This window comes from Balaenoptera borealis (assembly GCF_965194805.1).
Source record: "Balaenoptera borealis genome assembly, chromosome: 15".
Classification (NCBI taxonomy): domain Eukaryota; kingdom Metazoa; phylum Chordata; class Mammalia; order Artiodactyla; family Balaenopteridae; genus Balaenoptera; species Balaenoptera borealis.
This window is the reverse complement of record NC_138871.1, coordinates 1084178-1105970: the sequence shown is the minus strand read 5'-3', so window position 1 is coordinate 1105970 and position 21793 is coordinate 1084178. Positions and strand designations below refer to the sequence as shown.

At 41.9% G+C, this 21793-nt stretch overlaps 1 protein-coding gene and 1 long non-coding RNA gene across 2 annotated transcripts in view; one reads left to right on the top strand and one right to left on the bottom strand.

Annotated features, from left to right (window-relative positions):
* Nucleotides 1–1886: 1886 nt before the first annotated feature.
* Nucleotides 1887–21793, bottom strand: part of LOC309612079 — a 173227-nt gene continuing 153320 nt past the window's right edge. Inside the window, exons 3-4 of the long non-coding RNA XR_014234933.1 lie at nt 3455–7151; nt 1887–2801 (exon numbers count right to left, since the gene is read on the bottom strand). This is a non-coding gene — a long non-coding RNA (uncharacterized lncRNA). The remainder of the gene's footprint in view (nt 2802–3454; nt 7152–21793) is intronic.
* Nucleotides 8019–21057, top strand: SLC5A7 (solute carrier family 5 member 7). Its single transcript, XM_082357362.1, has 6 exons — nt 8019–8174; nt 11980–12128; nt 13043–13186; nt 16296–16449; nt 19140–19357; nt 20359–21057. The coding sequence occupies exons 1-6, from the start codon at nt 8042–8044 to the stop codon at nt 20986–20988; spliced, it is 1428 nt and encodes a 475-aa protein (XP_082213488.1). The 5' UTR covers nt 8019–8041; the 3' UTR covers nt 20989–21057.

The following is a 21793-nucleotide window of genomic DNA, read 5'->3' as shown; positions in this document are numbered from 1 at the left end:
GTGGTTGGATGCTGTCATTGTATATACAGAGAACAAAGAAAATGAGATAAGTGTGAAGGTTCATTTCCAAATCCAGTGTAAGAAAATGGGGGACGATCTGAAATCTTCCACAGAGAGAGGTGGACAGTAGTTAAGGAACACTCTTATTTATTCGATCTTTTACTAGATTTTCATATATCACTGTTTAATTCACTGACACAGCTGGTGGAATATGGGACCGAGTGAGAGAGCGGCCAGAGGGGCTGTGGCTCTATGGCATGCTCACGCTCTCTCTCTCTCTCTCTCTCTCTCTCTCCATCCCCTACACTCACACACTTACAGAAATACACACAGATACCTGTATCTATCTATATAGATACACAAATATAGCTAGATGTAAATATAGCTACAGATATGCAACTATACCCATGGATATATAAGGTAGGTGTCAGATATAGATGTCTAGGTGTAGATAGATATTTAAAACGTATATAGCAAAATTTTGCAGCACTGGTATAGCGTACTTTGGTGGGCAAGCAACCTTGTTGGCTCAACCTTGTCTGGCTTACCTGCTACCTTCATTGCTGTTTTGGACGACTCCTACAGTCTTTCATTTTGATCCCATTTTTAAGGGGAAAGGGTATGAATTTAAAAATGACTCTCGAAACCTTCCCAAAATATCTCCTCCAGAGAACACCTTGCAGGGAAGCCAGAATCAGCCTCCACCAGAGGCCCGGGAGGGAGGCAGCCCCTGAGCACCAGTGAGAGGCCCCTCAAGAAACCATTCCCGCAAAAGTCTGGGGAAACAAAACCCCTCGGCCCCTTCTCTCTGCTGCACCTCCAGCGGCTGCACCTGAAAACAACTTCCTGAGACCCTCCCCGTCTCCCCATTCCCTGCTTCCAACCAGAGTCGTGGGAAGTAGGCATTGGAAGTGACCCCGGGGAATCACGCCCTGCTTCCAGGAGGAGGGGAGCGGGAGTGGCAGCGCCGCGCCCGTGGCGTCAGGCCGGGACCCCGCCGGGCCGCTGGCCGGGAGCCCAGAGCCCAGCCCGGCCTGGTGGCTCCGGCGCGTCCCCTGCGCCCCACGCCCGCCGGCTCGCGGGGCACTTTCCTCTGACGTCCGCCTCCCCGGCTCTGACGATCGCCCGCCTGCCGCCCTTATAAAGGGGTCTGTGGCCAATACTGGATCGATCGCCGCTTCGCCGCGCCCACACCTGTCAGCTCCGCGCGCGCCGCGTTCCGGGAGACCCGGGGTGCGGAGTCCCCGGGGCCTGACCCTCCTGGCCCTGCCGCCCTGCGCCCCTGACCACCCCTCCCGTGTCCCGCGCAGCCTCGGCCTCCACGGTTCCCGAGAGGAGCCCGGACCCGCGGAGCGCGGAACTGCGCGGCGACCTCTCCAGGTAGGAGCGCGTCGGGCGAGCCCTCCGACGCGGCTCTGGGCTTCCCGCGGGCACGCCCGGCGGGGCGGGTCCCGCAGTCCGGGTCCTCGGGTGCGGGTGCGAGCGGCTGTGAAGTCGGGGCGCAGTAGGGGCGCCGGAGACGCGGGGACACCGGGGGCGCAGGAGGGACACTGGGGCGCAGGAGGGACACTGGGGCGCAGGAGGGGCAGCGGGGCGCAGGAGGGACACCGGGGGCGCAGGAGGGACACCGGGGGCGCAGGAGGGACACCGGGGGGCAGGAGGGGCAGCGGGGCGCAGGAGGGACACCGGGGGCGCAGGAGGGGCAGCGGGGCGCAGGAGGGACACCGGGGGCGCGGGAGGGGCAGCGGCCCTTCCCTGCTCTGGCTACAAAGGCAAAACCCACCCCACCTCCCCACCCGCCGCCGGGGCTCCCTTCGCCTTCCCAGAACCCCAGGGGGGCTGTTTCTTTCGCCCAAGGTCTGTCACTCACCTGCGTGCGCAGATATCTGAGTTTTCCCCCAGAAACTTGTTTGTGTAAATTGGGGAGCATGAATAGACGCGGTCACGCGGGGGAAATAATAGAGAACAAGAGAATTCCAGAAAGTAAAGGCGTTAGAACTTGGCATGTCTCTTCCAAGCGTCTTGGTTTTAGTGCCTCTGACGCTCCATTATGTTTTAGGCATTTCTGTACTTTAAATCGTTTTCTTGTATGTGCCATTAAGGGGGTGGAGGACAGATCGAAGGAACGGAAGACAGTGGATGGGGACAGTTGATCGGGAGGGAGACCCTTTAAACAACGCAACTCTTCAGTGGCTGCAGTAACTTAAACCTCGGGCACTTCACTTGTTGAAAATTGGAGGCTGTGTGGTTTTGAAATGGATTTCCCTAAAGTTGTTCCCCCCCCCCCCCCCCAGATATTGCATGTCACATTACTTCTGGAACAACTCCCTGAAGTTGTTTGAAAGGAGGGGTAGGATAATGAATGAATGAATATGGGTCAATTCTCAGAGTAATCTTTTATGATACACTTACACTACTGAGAAATTCTAGATTGAATAAGTACATAGTTCCAAAAAGCAAATACAGACACACTGTTTGTAAGTGATTTCTTGACTGTTACTGAGTTAAAACACAAGACAAGGTTAATTTTACATTGCAAGAATTTATTTAACACAAAATGATTATTCCTTAAACAACATCTCCAATTTCTTCTGTTTCTTGAAAACCCAAAACAAGGTTCAGTTGTTGAATAGAAATAGAGTGATGGAAAGGACACTTGTTGGCAACCACAGGTGAACTCGCGATTTCAATGTACTTCTTCTTTAAGTGGCGCAGGATGTCAGGAGCCAGCACTTTCCAGGTGGAAGGGCTGATAGCCATCGTGGCGTTCTACCTCCTCATATTGCTGGTTGGAATATGGGCTGCGTGGAGAACCAAGCACAGCGGCAGATCAGGGGAGCGCAGCGAGGCCATCATTGTGGGTGGCCGCGACATCGGGCTGCTGGTGGGCGGATTCACCATGACAGGTGGGTTCCGACGCGCCCACTCCTGCAGCCATCCCACCCTAGCTGCTCCAGGGACAAAGCAAATCTTGTTCTTTGTCCTTGGGGGATTCTCTGTGTTCACTACTTATATATTTAAAAAAATAATTTTTTACATTTATTTAGAACAAAATTAAAATGGTTTCAACTCAGTAGCGCTGGAACTAATGATTTTATAATCAATTACTGGACAGAATATCAGTGAAACAAACCTGGGCTATCTGGGCTGTTGAGCGGGTGGAAGCGGTAAAAACAAAGAGGTGGAGGAATGTGCAGAAGTGCCTTAGCCTTACAAGTTGTGTTTCTGTTCATTCATGTGATACAAGCAGCATCCCCTCCTGTTCACGAAGACAGGCATGAAGTTGTGACTTCGAGTTGTCTTAATGAATACTAACTAGTCAATGGACACTAACTAGTGATTTTAACTAACTAGTTAAAACTGAATAAATCAACATGGGGGCAACCCAATTCCAAATTGATGGATGTCCTGTTTTGAAACCTTATTCTCCCATGTAATGAAATAATTTACTCACAGGAAGACGATCACATGTTATGAATCCACGGCTCTGAGAAAAACATTCCCAGGAACATTGATATGAAACGAAAAAAGCCAGGGTGTGTCCTCGTAGGAATCCCTCGGTTACCAGCTGCAGCTCTTGCCCATTCAAGCCTCTCTGCTAGGAGCAGGCTTTCCTCCTTTGCCCAGAGGTGGTTCTGATTAAGTGGTGGCTTGTTTTTCTTTTGTGTTCTTCTCGGTTGTTGAAAATAATATTGAAAAACAACAATTTAAAATTATATCTGTAATATCACCTGATACGTATCCACTAACAACACACATTTCATTTTAGACTCTTAGTAAGTTCTTCAATGTTAGCGACATAATCCATACTAACAGGAATTCTCAGTGGATTAATATGAGTGGAGTACTCAGTGGAAAAATATCCCATTGCAAATCATATCGAAATGATGTCAAATTTCATTCCCGAAGTGCTAGTTAAAATTGATTCACCCTGTTTATCACAAAGTTTTCCAAACCAGTCTGGGAAGACTGCATCCCTGTTTGGCCATCTGAAACCTATAATGTTGTAGAATAACTGATGCACAGTCGATTCTACCTTTCAGATATTCACATTTTGTTTGTTTAACTCTTCGCCAGCTGTACATGGTTTCATTCAATCTTCATGATATCACTATGGAAGGGCTCTGGTTACGTCAGGACCCAGACTCCCGTGGTTAGTAAGGACCAGAGCCAGGTCCACACCCAGGTCTGGCAGCCATGCCAGGGCCCCTGCAGTGACCACACCCAGCCCTCCACAGGTCTCTCCCCACTTCTTCGTGAAGGTACCCAGGGTGAAAAGAGCTCTTTTTTACCCTCTGTTTCTGATTTTTTTCTACATACACACATATGCAGGAAAAAAATGTGTTTTGCAAAATAGTTGCTGTGATGCACAACATACAAAGTTAGAAAAATACAGAAACATGAAGAATAAAAATCACCCGCTTACCTACCACCTGCAGATGTTTACTGAAACGTTCATGTAGATTTTCCTGTTTTTTCTCTTAGTATCCAACTGCTGATCAATACACACATTCATACCTTCATTTTCAGTTTTCATTAGAGCACAAACATTTCTTCTTTCCTCTAAAGATCCACATATGATACCGTATCTGAACTGCATTAAAGCATTGTAATTATATTTCCTTCAGATTTCTCCTATGACAAAGAAAATAAGAAGAAAAACAAAATAGAAGGACAGAAGTTTTTGATTTCACTCAAACTGTTGAAAAGAATAAATGAGCTGTTGTATACCAAAGTATTTTGTTCATTGTAAATTATGATAATGTTCTATTACTATAATTTAGTAGTACATTTATTATGTCCATAAAGATAATATTTCAGAATTTATCTTTTATCATTTAGAGTGATTTTTAATCTAATAGGCTATTAAAATGTATAGAAAAAATTTGAATTATGATATTTCTTATAAAGTGTCATGCTCGAGCTCAGCTTTTAAAGACTTTTTTTTATCTCTCAGAACTGAAAAGAGCCTTGTTCAATATCATAATTCAATTAAAATCTGAACCATATTATCTAAACCTTGTCAGATTCATTGATTGTATTATTCGATAAAGAATAAAGATTGAAAATAAAAATGTATATAATTTAAAAGAATTCTTGTTCTCACTCATGAATCTGACATGAAATATACAAACATGCAAAGGACCAGATGGATAAAAATGGAGGGGCTTTAGTCATAATAAGTAACCAAGTCTGCCCTTCTATATTATAATATTTGCAATCATTCAGGCGCCAGTTTTCTTTCTGGAAATGGAGAGGAGACCTACACAATGAAAAATGATCACTAATAAGTGTTGTGCTTGTAAGACCATCAGATATTTACTTAATGCAGCAAAACATTGCTGGTGTGGAGTCAAGGGTCCCAGGTGCCAGGCGGAAGGTGAGGTCTCAGGGGCTGTGCCTGTGAGAATCGGTTGCTCCAGGTCCTGGTTACTCGCCCAGTGAGGGGTGGGGGGAGTCTTTAAAATTTCAGCAGGGTTTAGGATGAGAAAAGCACATCATAGCATTTGTTATTTATCAACACCACGGAAAAGCTACCGTGAAGATGGGACGGCTGCTAAACACGCATTTGTCCACTTGAGGATTTTGTATATAAACTCTCCATTTAAATATACTTAAAATTCCTTTGCAGGAAGGTCTTTTCACGTTGACTTTTAAAAATAGGATTAACCCTTGAACGTTCTCTCTTCTTTGCTTTGGATTTGGATTAAACGCCAGATAAATTTTGGCAAGAAACACAATAGAAACACTTGTCTTTGGCAGTTTCATATACATATTATTTATTCTACTTACATTCTAACCGTGAAATTTCAGGGAATTTTTCAGAGTCAAATTTTATTCCCCATTGCATGATACAGCCCAGAATTCAGTCTCATATTTGATAAGCTTCATGCCAGCCTATGTTCCTCATAATTTTACACAAATTCTACCTAGGGATTATTTTAAATATTTTGACTATACTCTTAAACGGATATAAACTGCAAAGATCTGAGTGTTCCATTAACTTTGGCTTTTCAGCAAGAATCAACTAGTCTAGTGTCTTCTCAGAGAAAATGATAGAGTTTATAGAGCATTCTTGGCCCAAACTTGTTTAATCAAAATGTCTTTTCTTTGGTTCCATAGCCCTTCTTCACCTATTATGCTACAGAAATGTTATTAAATAACATCTGAAGAAGACATATTTCTTATTATTCTTTATGAAATATCAAGCATCTCACTGAAAGACCCGGAGCAGAACAAAGAATTGCAAATGGGCATGCAGCCAATGTTGTAAATTCTCCTGAAGGCTGATCTAGCCCTAAGTGTAGGTCGGGTGCTTGGGAAGACAGAGAAGGAAAAGGTAATTTAAGCTCACTTTAGGGCACCTGGCACCCACCTCCCTCCATTCCCTAAACAGTGTAAGGGAGTGAGTACAACTTCCTTATAATTCAGAATAGACTTGCCAAAATCCTATGCACCCAGCATGCTTACAGAGTGACTCTATTGGTGAAAAGCACACACACAACCACAAATGCACACGCACACACACACACACCCCTCCCACTCCTTGAAGAAAACAGTCATGATCAATGAGAAAAGATCAATACAATTAAAACAAAAGGCCTTTGAAATGAAGACCCTTGACCCCATGTTATGGAGGCTGGGGGAAAAGTCGTAGTATTATTGAGAAGTAGTCATATAGTATTACATATTGTATATGATCTCAGACTTTATGATATAATAATATCATTTTAAAATGTTGATGACAATGGATTTAGAAAATACCTGGGGCAACACTGTTCAATGGCAATATGATGTAAGCCACAAATATAATCTGAAATCTTCTACATATCACTTTAAAAAAACATTAAAAAGTAGGTGAATTAATGTAAATAATAGAATTGCTTAACGCAGTACATTGAAAATGTTTTACTTTTGCCATGTAAACATTACAAAAAAAAAAAATGAGAACGCTTACGTTTATTTTTCCATGCTACGTCTTTGAAATCCGATGTGCCTTTTGCACTCTTCCAACACTTCAGACAAGCCACGTCTCCGGTGGCTGCTTCACCAGCCACTTGATGCTCAGGGTCGCCGTGTGGGGCGGAGCAGGTCTCAGGGATGACAGGTATGACACGTCTTCCCCTCGCTTCTCATTCTGTTTCAGCCACCTGGGTCGGAGGAGGTTACATCAATGGGACAGCCGAAGCCGTGTATGTTCCAGATTACGGTCTAGCGTGGGCTCAGGCACCAATTGGATATTCCCTTAGTCTGGTTTTAGGTAAGCAAAAGTTTACACCTGAGTGACTCAGTCAGTAAAACATAAAGATCAGGAATATAAATAACAAGTGAAATAAGTCAAACGATGTGAATAACTATTGCGGGAAATGCTACCAGAAATCCCTAAGTAGCTGTTATCAGAAAGTGGTAACACTAATGTCTAGGTGATTGGATCTCTTGATTATGGAATATGTTTTAAAAAATTCCCTTGATTGTTTTGCTATCAAAACAGTGAATTTCTTAACATAATGATGTTTTTTCCTTTCCAAAATAGTGCGGACATATCCTTAAAAATGAATCAACTTGAATTGTACCTGCATTTCATTTTGTAAATCAGACTAATAAAAGGTCAAGAATATTATATAATAGAGGGTTCCTAAATTTCTTTTGCACTTAGAATACTTTTGTTGGATCTTGTGCTTAATCAAATATCTGAATGCCCTGCTGGGTGACACAAATACATGAAGACATTTTACGGAGTGCAGTGCTGGTGCATGTTTTTCAATCCACACGCCTCTTCCATGCCATGTATGGCCTTGGATGCAAGCAATGACAATTGTATTAAGAAATTTCCACTTTGTTGCTAAATATTTCTTGGTCCTGTACTCACTGGATTTTGCAGACAGGCTCCTCAACACGTATAAGTGTTCTAAAAAATTCATTTCCCTTCAGAAATTATATATAGTAAAAGGTTGGCAAAGACTATTATATTAGGGATTTTCCATTTTCTCATTAACGCTTGCTTTAATGTCTTTTAGGTGGTCTGTTCTTTGCCAAACCCATGCGTTCCAAGGGATACGTGACCATGTTAGACCCCTTTCAGCAGATCTATGGAAAGCGCATGGGAGGACTCCTGTTCATTCCCGCACTGATGGGGGAAATGTTCTGGGCTGCAGCCATTTTCTCTGCCTTAGGTAAGGACCAAAGAACGTCGTTCTGTGCGCATCTCTGGTTGAATGAGCATCAGGTACACGGCTTTACTTTCTTCAGCCACAGGCCAGGCCACCCCCAACCTCCAGCACCTGGATTAATGCCACCACCCCCCTGCTTTTCTCCCATAAGATCGAATCTGATCACGTCCCTTTCCTGCTTAAAACCGGACCTTTGAACCAGGCTAGGAAGGCTTCTTATGACTTGGGCTCTTCCTTCTCCCTTCCTCCAGAATGGCAGTTCTGACACTTTGCAAGCACACTGCCCTCTGCTTAGGACTCACGCCCCTCTTTCCTTTCTAGCCAACCAGGTAGTGTCTTCAGATCTGCTAGAGATGTCACTTCCTCAGGGCCGTCATCTTGAACCTGCTGGATGCCTTTCCTATGGGCTTCCTGAGGCGCCAGGAATTCTGCTTCCATTGGATTTATCACTTTGTATGATTATGTGCCTATTTATCTATTTCCCAATTTCCAGCCTCACAAAAGGAACTATCAATTTCTTGAAGGCAGGACCTGTGTCTTATTAACACTTACAGTCCTATCACAAGTAAATGAATGAATGAATCACCTATAGCTACATGTTCTTCAAAAGAGAAAAAGGAAAACAACACTCCTTCCTTTCTCAGTGTAATCCCATTGCATCCTAGACTGTTGGGTTGTAGACATATTCAGGGATTTGGAAAATGGACTTAGACTCTTTGGGGTCTAACTTACTATCAAGATCCATCAGTGCTGAGGACAGCCTGTCTTTGGTGCTTGGATTCTCAGCCCACTGATATGACCTAGAAATTGAGAGATTTCAGTGGGAGACCTTCAGGCTCAGTACCCTCCCTGCTCATCAAGGAGAAATCTACACCATCCTACTGAGTGTTGAGTTCCTTCCTGAAGACCAGCAGAGCTGGACGTTCCTTGTCCTTCCTCAGTGAGCCGTGTGCATGTGTGACACCCAGGACACGCTGTGTTACTCTCCACCTCCTCTTACAAATGGAAACAATGGGCTTATGTCTACAGTCAGGCTTTAAGTGGACAAAACAAAAGTCAGATAAGATGAATTTCCTTCTCTGTTGCATATTAGACTACAAGCTAGTCTTCTGGTCTCAGTATTATCATCAGATCTGGTCTCTGTAATATCAGATATTAGTTTACACCACTCTTCATTCCTGTCTCTCTAGACTCTTGTATAATCCTATCTTATTTTCCTGGTCTCCAACTGTAAAATGAAGGAATGACTTGGTGTAGAAAAGAAGAGAACTTGATAGTTTTAAAAAAGCTGTAATAACTCAGTGAAAATGTTGCACTTTCCTGGCACTAAGTAATCATACTGCACAACCACCACTGCCATATCCTAATGAAATTTTATATAAAAGCACAGCTCCCTTCCCACCTTGCTCTCATTAGCTAAGAAGCAACGGTAGTTTATTTGTCACTGGTTTCAACGCCAGAAAATGTTGGCTTTGAGAACAAACTGCCTGCTGAGATATCAAAAAAGGAGTGGGCTGAATATCTAACAGAATACAAAATGTTCACTCTCACTGAACAAAGATCAATTTATATAACAGACCCCTGAAGGGAGAACAGAATGAATAATCTTTTATTTCTAAAGTATTTTGGAAATTTAATAGCTAAACTCAACTTTGCTGCAATTAGTTATTTTTGTAAATATATGTGTCTACATCTGTGGGTGCATGTCAACATATATGTAAAATATATTAATGTCTCTCTACACACACACATATCAAACAACATTTATGAAGATATTACTGCTGTTCTTGAAATATATGCTCTGGTAAAAAGAATGTGTGTGAATTTTAAATTAACACCTCTATTTTCTTCAAAAATAATAGTTGGACATAATTCAAAGTTAGTGTTTATTAGAAATAACTTGGGACAAGATCTTTTACCACCTTACAATGAATATGTATGAATGAGCAGAGCTCACCACTAAAGCTTAGGAGTATCTTAAACTATCTTCTTGGTATAAACAGACAACACCCTTACAGCTTCTTAAAGAAATGTATATTTACACTTCTAACGGCTCAATTCAGATAACTTTTATAACTTTATTTGCAGTATATTTAGTTTTACGGCTGCATGAGTAAATTAATATTTCACAACAGATCTGGAAGTATAACTTTGATTTTACTCACTACAAATGATGGGGTGATTTAGAAAATATTTAGAGAAAAAATTTATCCCAACCTTAATAGTGGTACAAAAGTAGGTGACTTCTTTAAAACCACTGAGTTACATCCAAATGGCAGCATTTACTAGGACCCTAAATCTTTAGGTTCCTCGTCTAGTGATCTTTCTTCTATAACATACAGCCTCCCTACCTTTTGGATGTGTAGGATTAATAGAAATTTCACAAAAGGGTGGGAAATTAAACAGTATTCAAAAGAGGTTGGGTAATAATTGGACTTTTCATAATTCATGGGGTATGACTCTAAAATGTTGTTCTTAAAGTAGAGAACTAGACCAAAGATGAATGACAAAGAATTGCGACTAAAGTTTCAGCATGAAGTAAATAATCTCAGGAGAAAAAAAATAAGAACTTGTTAAATATCCATACAACAATAATTCAGTCAGTTATCCAAAGTCACTTGTAAATAACTGACCTCTTTCCCTTCTCCCAATTCCTTACTAGGCATTTCCTTTTCTCAACTGGTTGTTATGCAAGAAAGTAATTCAATTTTGATACCAAAGCCAAAGCACTAAGGAAAAATTTCTTGAAAAATATTTTGCATTGTTATCTTAGATCAAAATACACTGCTCTTTAGATAATGGATTTTTCGTCTCGGGTGGGTTGCCTATGCTATTAGCACGCCATTGAGAAGCGATAGTAGAATGTAAGATTGCAAGTAATGATTCAAAGAAATCACAGATTTGTTGCATGTATGTTAACGTGGCAGGAATATCATTGCTGCGTTTAATAATACGAAATATAAACTATACCACTTTTGAGAAGAACAGGGAGAGGGTGTGTAGAGCAGCAAGTGAATTCTGAACTGGTAGTCCAAGAACTGCAGTGGTCCGGCTGTCCATACCATAACATTCTATTGGAAATACAGACACCAACAAACACAGTAAACAAAGTCAGAAAGTCAGAAAAGCATAGATCAACTTCTAAGGCAGGTTTACAATTTTGATGAAAATTACTGTAAAACATGATGCTAAAATCTACGGCTCTTCGGTGCACTGGTGTCCTAGGGGCAAGACTGCAATGCTCCAGCAAACAAATAAAATAAAAGCAGTCTTTCACAAAGCTGAAGAAGTTTGGAAGGAACAAGTTACCAATTTTATTCTTTTCTCCTACGCATTTGTTTCAAACCTTGGTACCTTATACCATGTGTCATCTAATAAAAGCTGGCTGAGGTCAGAGTTAATGCAAAAGAGCAAATGAATGCTGATTGTAAAATGTGGAGATGGGTGGTTATGCTTATCATAAAGGCTTAGTTTTCTCATGGATGTGAGTAAATATACTGCATATGTTCAACAAAGTCAGAGTTTCAGGTAGTTGGTGGCATTACTGCAAGATCTTATAGTAGTATTCAGTGTAGTATATGCCATGGATCTGTAAACAAATCGTGAATTTCAGGTGTCCCCACATAAATGAGCAAAGCACTAATTTCAGAAAGAAAGATTTTAAAACATATGTGTGTATATATATATACATATATATATATATATGTATATATATGTATATAAATGCAGATATGCATGTGCATATTCAGTTTACTGAGATGGAAGAATGTGAGACTTCACCTGGGCTGTTCTCATCCAATCCTTCCAGGAGCCACTATCAGCGTGATCATTAGCACTGATGTGCGTGTGTCGGTCATCGTCTCCGCCCTTATCGCCACGCTGTACACCCTGGTGGGCGGGCTTTACTCCGTGGCCTACACAGATGTCGTTCAGCTCTTCTGCATTTTCGTGGGACTGGTAAGTGGGGCCATTCACAGACTTTCTTTCTTCCTTCCTTCCCTTCTCTCTTCCATCCTTCCTTCTTTTCTTCCTTCCTTCTTTCCTTGCTTCCTTCCTTCCTCCCTCCCTCCCTTCCTTCCCTTCTTCCTTTCCTTCTCTCTCCCTTCTTTTCTTCCTTCTTTCCTTCCTTTCTCCTTTTGTGAAAGATAATGTGGTATTTTATACTAACTCAGCAAAAATTAACAGAAATGCTATTTTCCCATCATGAGTAATACACAGTAAGTCGTATACTATTGGAAATTTTTCATCTCTCTGTGGATTAATTGAATGAAAAACCTCTAGTCACGTTGTGAGATTCTGACAGAAAAGTGCCCTCAGTTAAGTCTTAGTAAGGTCTAGGGCTTCCTCTCCTTCATGCCTCCATTTGATGGAAACACATGTGGGATCGTCCTTGAATAACTTCCCTCCGAGTTAAAATTGAAATCTTGACACTTATCTGTGTCTCTTAACCCTTCCTTCTATTAGTTTTGGTTAATCCATGAAACTGCTCATGGGACATAGAAATTATTTGCAATCAAATCTTCTCGGTCACTTTAAGGAATGGATATCTTCTTCTAATTCTAAGAAAACACAAAAAGTTTACATATAAACATATGTAAAGTTCTCAAATTCAACGTTTTCTTCCCCAAGGTCTTTGCTGGCTGCTGTGTAGTTAATGTGAAATGGCATCATTCGCACAAAAGCTGACTATGTGCTGCTCTAACTCTCCTAAGTCAGTGTTTCACGGTGTCCCACAGAGAATATGCTTCCAGGCCCTTCCCTGAACAAGAGGAACACTGAGCTGTGCCGTCTATGAGAAAAAAATAATAAACTAAATCCTGTATGTCCCAGACAGTCGCACGGCCTAACGCTCTCCCGCGCTCTGGTTGCAGTGGGTCAGCGTCCCCTTCGCGCTGTCACATTCTGCGGTTGCTGACATCGGGTTCACGGCCGTGCACACCAAGTACCAGAAGCCCTGGCTGGGGACCATTGAGCCGTTTGAAGTCTACACGTGGCTCGATAGCTTTCTGTTGTTGGTAAGTGATGCTCTTACCCGAGGAAGGCACTCTCACTTGTCCTAAAATCAGACGCACTTCCAAGATTTCAGTGTTTATATGTAACACTAAAATGCACACTCCTGTCCATTTCTGGGTTGACTGCTTCCTACTGGAAGAAGGATGGGGCCACTGACAAGTGTCAAAGCGATCACTTCCCTGGGGTTACGTGTGGTGTGTCCACACTTGTGCTGAACATCATGCCCTACTGCCGGATACCTCCTCCAATCTGAGAGCCACACCATCTAAAAATTCTATTTTGTATCTTGGATTAAGGCATTAAAATCCAACTTCTTCTGAAATAAGTAACTCATTCAGTCTCTAATTAAATTTGTGGTGTCATAAGGCCTTAAGTGCATGAGATACGTAGGGAAGGGAGGTGTCACCCAGGACAGATGCCAAGAAAGAAGGCTGGGAGGTCAGGCAGCTGGGAATGTGCAGAACCTGTGGGTGAAGGTGGTGGCCTTGAGGGGTGGGCGTGGAAGAAATCAAGGCAGATCACAGACTGAGCGAGAGGGAGTACCAGAGAACCTCTCCCTCAGAGATTCTGTGATTTTGTGATTTTGCTAGAGGGGTTATGTATTTTAAGAAAACAATGTATTTGATTTCAAAGTAAGCAATAGATTAATTGTTATCAAAATTAAGGGGAAATGTTTATGTTTGTTCCCTTTTTAGAAGATTCACAATATTTTGTGATTTCATTATGTGTCTGTGGCACTTTGTTAAATTTTAACACTGAAAGTAGATGTGTCTGCCCCTGTGAAGAACTTACTGATAAGAAGACAGGAAAACATGCAAACTAATGTTTCCAGTGGTGGGGAGGAGGGCTTTTTCCCCAACGATTGTTAAGAAGTGCATTGGCTGAAATTTTCCTGGCATGGTTTACAATTATGAATTGAATGGAGAAGGCGATTAAATATTATATGTATGTGTAATTTTACCTTCATGGCTGGTGTATTTATGGTTATATGGGAGAGATGATGAGACTTAGAAAAACTAGGCAATTTTTTGATTATCAGTCACACCATTGTCTGAGTGACAGATTGAAACAGAGAACCAAGACCCCAAAGTCCTTTCTCCTACACCACACTTTAGTCCTCGGATTTACTTATCTTCAAGATAAGGCATTATATCCAATGATTGCTACAATTTCTCCCATCTCAAAAAATTGTATGACTAAGTCATGTTCATCCTTCAAATTGTAAGATAAGTTGAAATGAAATAATAGATGCGGAATGACTGACTGAATAAATAAACTGTAGATGCGAGTCTTGAAACGTTTCACCAATGGTCTCTGATCTTCCAGTTGCCATGGAAATGACTTGTCAAGTCCTGCTCATGGTACCCTAGAGGCATCTCCCCGTCCCACCCTAAACTTCCCCCGTCCCTATATTAGCACTAGATCAAGCTCCTGGATCATCTGGCCCTATTGTGACAGCCCCTCACTGGTCTCCCCGCTGGCAGCCCACCCACGTCCCACTCCTCCAAGCCCATCAGAGCTCCTGTTTGTCAGTGGAGGTCAGATTTTACCTGACTTACAAACCTGGATGACCTAAATGTCCATAGACACAGGTATGTAAATTATGATATATCGATTCACATAGTCATTGAAATTATTGACAAAATATTCATCGACATGGAAGATGTCAATGATATACTGATTTACAGGTTGCAAAACAAAAGGAAAAGTTTTGGAAGCATATAGATTTGAGGCATGGGATTATGAATTTTAGAATTTCTTCTTTTGCCTTTGTTTTGTTTTGTTTGTTTGTTTTGCTTTTGAGCTTGTATGGCTTTTATAAGAAGGAAATTGTTCTGGAGCCAATATGTGATTGGCACAGATGTGACAACAATAAACAAGACAGATATCCCAGAACTCGGAGCCAGTGAGAGAGACAGACAATCAAAGAAGCAACTTCAGTACATTGTGATGTGGGAAGTTCCCTCCTCAATTCACTCACTCACATGATAAATATTTACTGAACACTGACTCTACGCCAGTGAGAGGATTCTCCAGCCTCCTCTCTCACCACCCACACACACCCTGACCTCTACCCATACCAAACACACGGTGGTCTAATGGCTGCCTCTTTGTTTTTTTCTTTTTCCTTTTCACATTGGGTTCTTTCCCAAGAACTCTCCTCCCTCTCCATCTCCACCTAGTGACACCCTCTTGATGCTTAAGGGGACTCAAATGCTGTTTCTGTAGGTTACCATGCCTCTGTCTTCCTCCCACCTTTCCCCTCCCTCTGTTACCCCCAGATGATTGATTGTTTCTCATTATTGTTCCCATATGTACCTCTTTATAGCATCAACAAATTACACGCTAGTTCAGTGTCTCCAAACTTTTTTATTGTATATCCTCCATAAGAATGTTAAGCACACCCCCAAGGTAGGGATAGGAATTATAAACTGCTTATATGTACTGTACTAGCACGTTGTGTAAATCGTTTAATAAAACAACAATATAACATTTAGGTACGAGGTAGAAATGAATATAAAGAGAAATTCTAGCATCTTCTTGATGCCCTATATTGTCTAGAGCCTCTGCACAGCCCAGTCTAGAAAACACCATAATGCACTGACTCTCCCAGCGGACAGTGACCTCAACAGCAGAAACCACTTTTCACTCATCTTTGGGCTCTGACAACCGTTACGTTGCCTGGCACATGACTGGAATCCAGAAATATCCATTGGGTGTTTTGAATCAAATTAAACTTCATGGTTTCAGAATCTTAATTTTTTGAGATAATTTTGTGGTTGTTAGAACTTCCAGATAAGAACAAACTGAAGGTTTCTGGGTAGTTGTATATAATGCAGCTTAAAGTAGATAAATTAAGCAAAAGAAAATATTGTGCTACATAATTATGAGAGAAAAGAACTTGAGAAATTCTGCACAACTGAACCTATGACAATGACTTAGTGACAGCAGTGGAGACAAGCGGCATGTAGGACCATTTTCTACCCTTCAGAGCCATACATGTGACTATTCTGAATGTGATTGTTAAAAAAAAAAAAATCTCATTTTAAAAATACCTAATAGATGCTATTTGCCTCCAATTCATTTTGAGTCCCCGTGGTTCCCACGCAGATGCTGGGTGGAATCCCGTGGCAAGCCTACTTCCAGAGGGTCCTGTCTTCATCCTCAGCCACCTACGCCCAAGTGCTGTCCTTCCTGGCAGCTTTCGGGTGCATGGTGATGGCTCTGCCAGCCATACTCATTGGAGCCATTGGCGCATCAACAGGTAAATCTCTTACAGCTTCACTAATTGACTCACTCAGGCTTCATCCAAGTCACCAGTTACCACTCAGCTGCCCTCCCTCCCCCACTTTCCCTCTTCCCCGCACACAATTGGTTTCTCATCATGTTCATATATCTACCTTTGTAATATGTCAACAAATCGTCTTATAGTTCAGACATTGTTTGATTGCACAGCTCACCAATAAGACATTTTTGAGCACCGCCCCCCCGTAGTGTTGGTATATTTCTCAACTGTGTATTTGTGATCCTGTCAGCAGTGGTTCTCAGCCAAGGTGCACACTGTCGTCATCTGGGGAGGCGGAGGGACTCATTTCTATCCTACCCCACGGGGATTTTATTTTAATAAGCTAAGATAGAGCCAGAGACTGGTGTTTTTAAAAGTCCTCTTGGCAGGGACTTCCTGGTGGTCCAGTGGTTAAGAATCCACCTTCCAATGTAGGGGACGCGGGTTCGATCCCTGGTTGGGGAACTAAGATTCCCACATGCCGCGGGGCAACTAAGCCCACGCACCACAACTATGGAGCCCATGTGCCACAGCTAGAGAGAAGCCCACGCACCACAACGAAAGATCCCATGTGCTGCAACTAAGACCTGACGCAGCCAAAAATAATTAATTAAATTAATAAATAATAAATAAATAAATAATAAACGTCCCCTTGGTGAGTCAAATTTGAGAACCACTGACTCAGAAGTTGACCTGCCATCACCATGACCACCTAAGGACCACTTTGAACTTGAGGCTTCTGTTTACGTTTTCAATAGTTTGTTAATTAAAGGTTTCCTTTCTTGGAGAAACCAATCAGTAAGTTTGTAGGTAAAGATAAACTAAGGCACTAAGGCGCTTAGAGAATATCTTGCTCAAAATTGGTAAAAAAAAAAAGACCTTTACGAGATAACTTATCTCCCAGTTAGCCTCTATCCAGAACATTTTCTTTCTGTTTTTGTTTTTTTGGTTTTTTTCTTTGTTTTTGTTGTTTTTTTAAACAGGTGAATCAGCTATATGTATACATATATCCCCATATCCCCTCCCTCTTGCGTCTCCCTCCACCCTCCCTATTCCACCCCTCTAGGTGGTCACAAAGCACCAAGCTGATCTCGCCATGCGATGCAGCTGCTTCCCACTAGCTATCTATCTTACATTTTATCCAGAACACTTTTTAAATCACATCCTTAATTTGATTCCACTTATTAATTACTCCTGACCCTTATGTTCCCGTGATATACAACTTTCAAGAGCATTTCATGAAAGTATATCACATTAACCGAAAATCAAAGGCACCCTCTAGGTAGAGGTAATTAAAAGAGATTAAGGAAGTTTACCTTTCGCTCTGTTGTGTTTTGTAAAGATGACCCAGGATGAAGCTCAGTGGCTACTTTGACTTTCAATTAATAGAGATGTTGATTGCACTATTTAATTTTGAAGAGAACCACACCGCGGTTCATAGTGTACATGCTCTATTCCAGTTGTTCATCAATGATGTGATGAACACTCAAAAAGGTGGCTGACAAAGGTGACTGTGTGCCTTAGAATAAAAGATGGCATTTACGTCACAATCAGAAAACAGGTCTGGCCATTTAGTGTGTGTGTGTTGTTGGAAAACAGACTAAAAAAAAAAATTATAAAGCCTATTTTTTTCTTGGATGAGATACAAATTCTTGGTTGTTATTTCTGGTACCATAACATCTCAGTTAATGCTATAAAATTGGCCACATCAAAGCACGGCTTTGAACAATTGTAATAGAAAATGGAGGAAGGAAAAATGGTAGGATCCAAGGGAAACCACTCCTATTTGGTCCTGAAATCATGACATTAAAGTTCAACGAATAAAAAAGGAACTATATACTAAAGGACATTTAAAGCTTCTGTTGTATTCTTCAGCACATGCTAGTAAAACTAAACAGTAAAGAAGATATATATGCAAAGATAAAGTTATGTTTCAAGTCCTTTTACTACAGAGTCTAAAATCTGCCTGAAAATTTCAGCCCCATACTTGCACTTTTTATTCAATAAAAGGGGACTGTCCTTGGTCCATCATGCCTATTTCTAGTAAGTGGAATTCGATGCAAGAAAGAATTGAGAGAAGAATAATGCTGAGGAAGCTCCAATAACAAGACTATCCAGGAAGAGGATGGGTGAGAATAGCCCCACTGTCGTCTTTATCCACTTAATGTGTGTACCTGAGGAATGAAACAGTATGAGTTCTCTCACATCTCTGCATGGCTGGAGGAACGCTCTATGCTTCAGCTTAAGAACACTTATTTTCTATGAGTGTGCACAATGTAACACCATTGTAACACTGAAGATGAGAAATATATATTAAATATATATTTAATTTTATATATATATATATATATATATATATATATATATATATATATATATATATATATATATTTCACACCACCATATTCTGTTCAGGTCTTGTGCATAAGACTAACTGTAACCCATAAGAAGCTGGAATATATGAGACAATTTCACTGGACCAGTACATGGACTTCCCACCTAATTAAACTAACATGCCCTGTTAGACTAATTAGATTTCCCACTGATTAGACTAGTTTATAGGTTCCAACTTTATTTCGAAAGCTACCTAGTAAATAGGATGACCCCAGATGGATGGATGGATGGATGGATGGCTCTTTGGTTGTTGTGTTTGTTGTTTCTATCCACAGACTGGAGCCAGACTGGATACGGGCCTCTCGACCCCAAGGACAACCAACAGGCAGACATGATCTTGCCGATTGTCCTGAAGTATCTCTGCCCTGTGTACGTTTCTTACTTTGGTCTTGGAGCTGTTTCTGCTGCTGTCATGTCATCAGCAGATTCTTCCATCTTGTCAGCAAGTTCGATGTTTGCTCGCAACATCTACCAGCTTTCCTTCAGACAAAATGTAAGAACAGTTTTTTCAACATAACGTTATTGCTCTTTTTCTCCTCCTTGCACTTACTGTGTAGGTGTTTCTCTATGCTTATTAATAGTCTGCATGAAAACCTGACCCTACTTTGATTCAGCACTTTATTTATGCTGTATATGAGGTTTTTAATGCATGTTGTCATGCACGCTAATACTGAAGGGCACTAATCAATATAACTATTTCCCAAGAGGTACAGTCATATTGCAATAATTTAAACGTCTTCTCTTTCTAATGAAAAAGCAATGAAACCTCAAATAACTTCGAAAAACTTTGAGTTTAACTAAATACGATAAGAAATTCAGGAACCCTGGCAGAGGCAGAAGATAATGAGTAATTATTTCATGGGTTTTGGTCTCCCACCTGTCCTGCTCTTCACTTGAACCCCAAGTCCTTCTTTGTCAGAAAACAGCCTCTCAATTTGATTTTCCTCATTGAATGCAAGGGCGCAGAGCAGCACGATCGTGCTCACTGAGGGGCCCAGAGCCCCCCTCCACCTTCTTCCTTGACTCAGGCTTGCCTTTCTCTAGGTTTTCTAGGTCATAGTTAACAAAATGGTCCCACTTGTTTTCTAAGGCGGTTACCCTCCAGGAAGAGAGGAAGACAGGCCACAACCTCTCACTGCCACATGAAAAACTATTCCTTAACGTGGAAAGTAAAGCAATCCTCCCTTGCATTATCATTCCCCTACAAGGACCCAGCGCGCATCTCACGTCTTCCTCTAACATTCAGCGAAGAGCGCGAGTGGGCTCTGCTTCCTGCATACGGGTCACTGAAGCCTCTCCCAAGGTCGCCCAGGGAGGCTGCCTAGATTGCTCCCTTCACATGCTGTGGTTTCGGCTGGTTTTACCCATAGACTGAGCCTTTTGAACCAGGGGGATTCTTTAGAGCAGCTTTAAAACACAGGAAGGCATCTCATTCTCCTCCTAGAGGAGCCAGCACGTCCTGAGAAAAACTGACTCGATGGCGATTTCTTGCAGGCTTCCGACAAGGAGCTCGTCTGGGTCATGCGCATCACCGTGTTCGTGTTCGGAGCTTCTGCAATGACCATGGCCTTGCTGACGAAGACGGTGTACGGGCTCTGGTACCTCAGCTCCGACCTCGTATACATCATCATTTTCCCACAGCTGCTCTGCGTGCTCTTCATCAAGGGGACCAACACGTATGGGGCCGTGGCAGGTTACATTTCTGGCCTTTTCCTGAGAGTGACCGGCGGGGAGCCGTACCTGAACCTGCAGCCCTTGATCTTTTACCCTGGTTATTACATTGATAAAAGTGGCATATATAATCAGAGATTCCCATTTAAAACCCTTGCCATGGTGACCTCATTCTTATCCAACATTTGCATCTCTTACTTAGCCAAATACCTATTTGAAAGTGGAACCTTGCCACCAAAATTAGATGTATTTGATGCTGTCGTTGCAAGGCACAGTGAAGAAAACATGGATAGGACAATTCTGGTCAGAAATGAAAATATTAAGCTAGATGAACTTGCACCTGTGAAGCCTCGGCAGAGCATAACTCTCAGCTCGACTTTCACCAATCAGGAGGCCCTCCTCAACGTGGATTCCAGTCCAGAGGGGTCTGGGACTGAAGATAATTTACAATAAACACATCCTCACTGCTTTCCTAGACGGAGCGCTATAGCAGGCTAGTCCCGGAAGGGTGGTTTGCGTCATATAAAAGGACAAAAATCCATATAATAGTGCAATTGCACACATCCAAGACAAGCCAGAAGGAAGCGCCCCTGAAGCAGCATCCCTCTCTCCCTCGTGGACGCATCTCATCCTCATTTGACTTCGACTCTCAGTAGTTGTGTTAAGTATTCAAACATGAATAAAACCCCACTCAAAGAATGGAGAGCCAAAAAGAGTGTTCACCTTTATTATGGAAAAAGGAAGTAGATGTGAGAAAGCCAAGGAGACTGGGTAGCCTTGATCCCGACCTTGTTTGCGAATGCCCTGTGAGTCTAGTTTAACTCTCACACTGAAGTTGTGAGAATAAATCCCCATCACTCCAGGGAATGGTGCAGTGAATTAATCAGCTGATTTCCCTGATGTGATGAATAATTCCTTCTTTCATGTTCTTAATTATAACATCGCTGAATATGCAATTTGTTTTTCTTTTAGTAGTGGTATGTATTATTCTGAGTGCAGGCAAAGCAGACACACACAAAAATATTGTGTAGTGGCATTTCTTGACAGGCGAGATGATAGGAAAGTAGATTCTGTCCTGATAGAGGATCCCTGGTTCCTTTGGGTGTGTCTAAAACTACCATACAACTACCATATGCGTTGGGGAAAGTACCTACGGCGAGAAAGGCGTGATTATTAGGCAAACTTATAGCAATAAATCAAGAAGGCCACTAAGTAGAAAGTGACAGGAACAACAGTGAACTTTTACCTTCATCTGAAG

Excerpts from the sequence above, each read along its gene's own strand:
- SLC5A7 (XM_082357362.1), top strand. The coding sequence starts at position 8,042 with ATGCGTTCCAAGGGATACGTGACCATGTTAGACCCCTTTCAGCAGATC. Across the intron at positions 12,129-13,042 it reads TCTGCATTTTCGTGGGACTG|TGGGTCAGCGTCCCCTTCGC; the intron begins GTAAGTGGGGCC and ends CTCTGGTTGCAG. Across the intron at positions 19,358-20,358 it reads AGCTTTCCTTCAGACAAAAT|GCTTCCGACAAGGAGCTCGT; the intron begins GTAAGAACAGTT and ends GATTTCTTGCAG.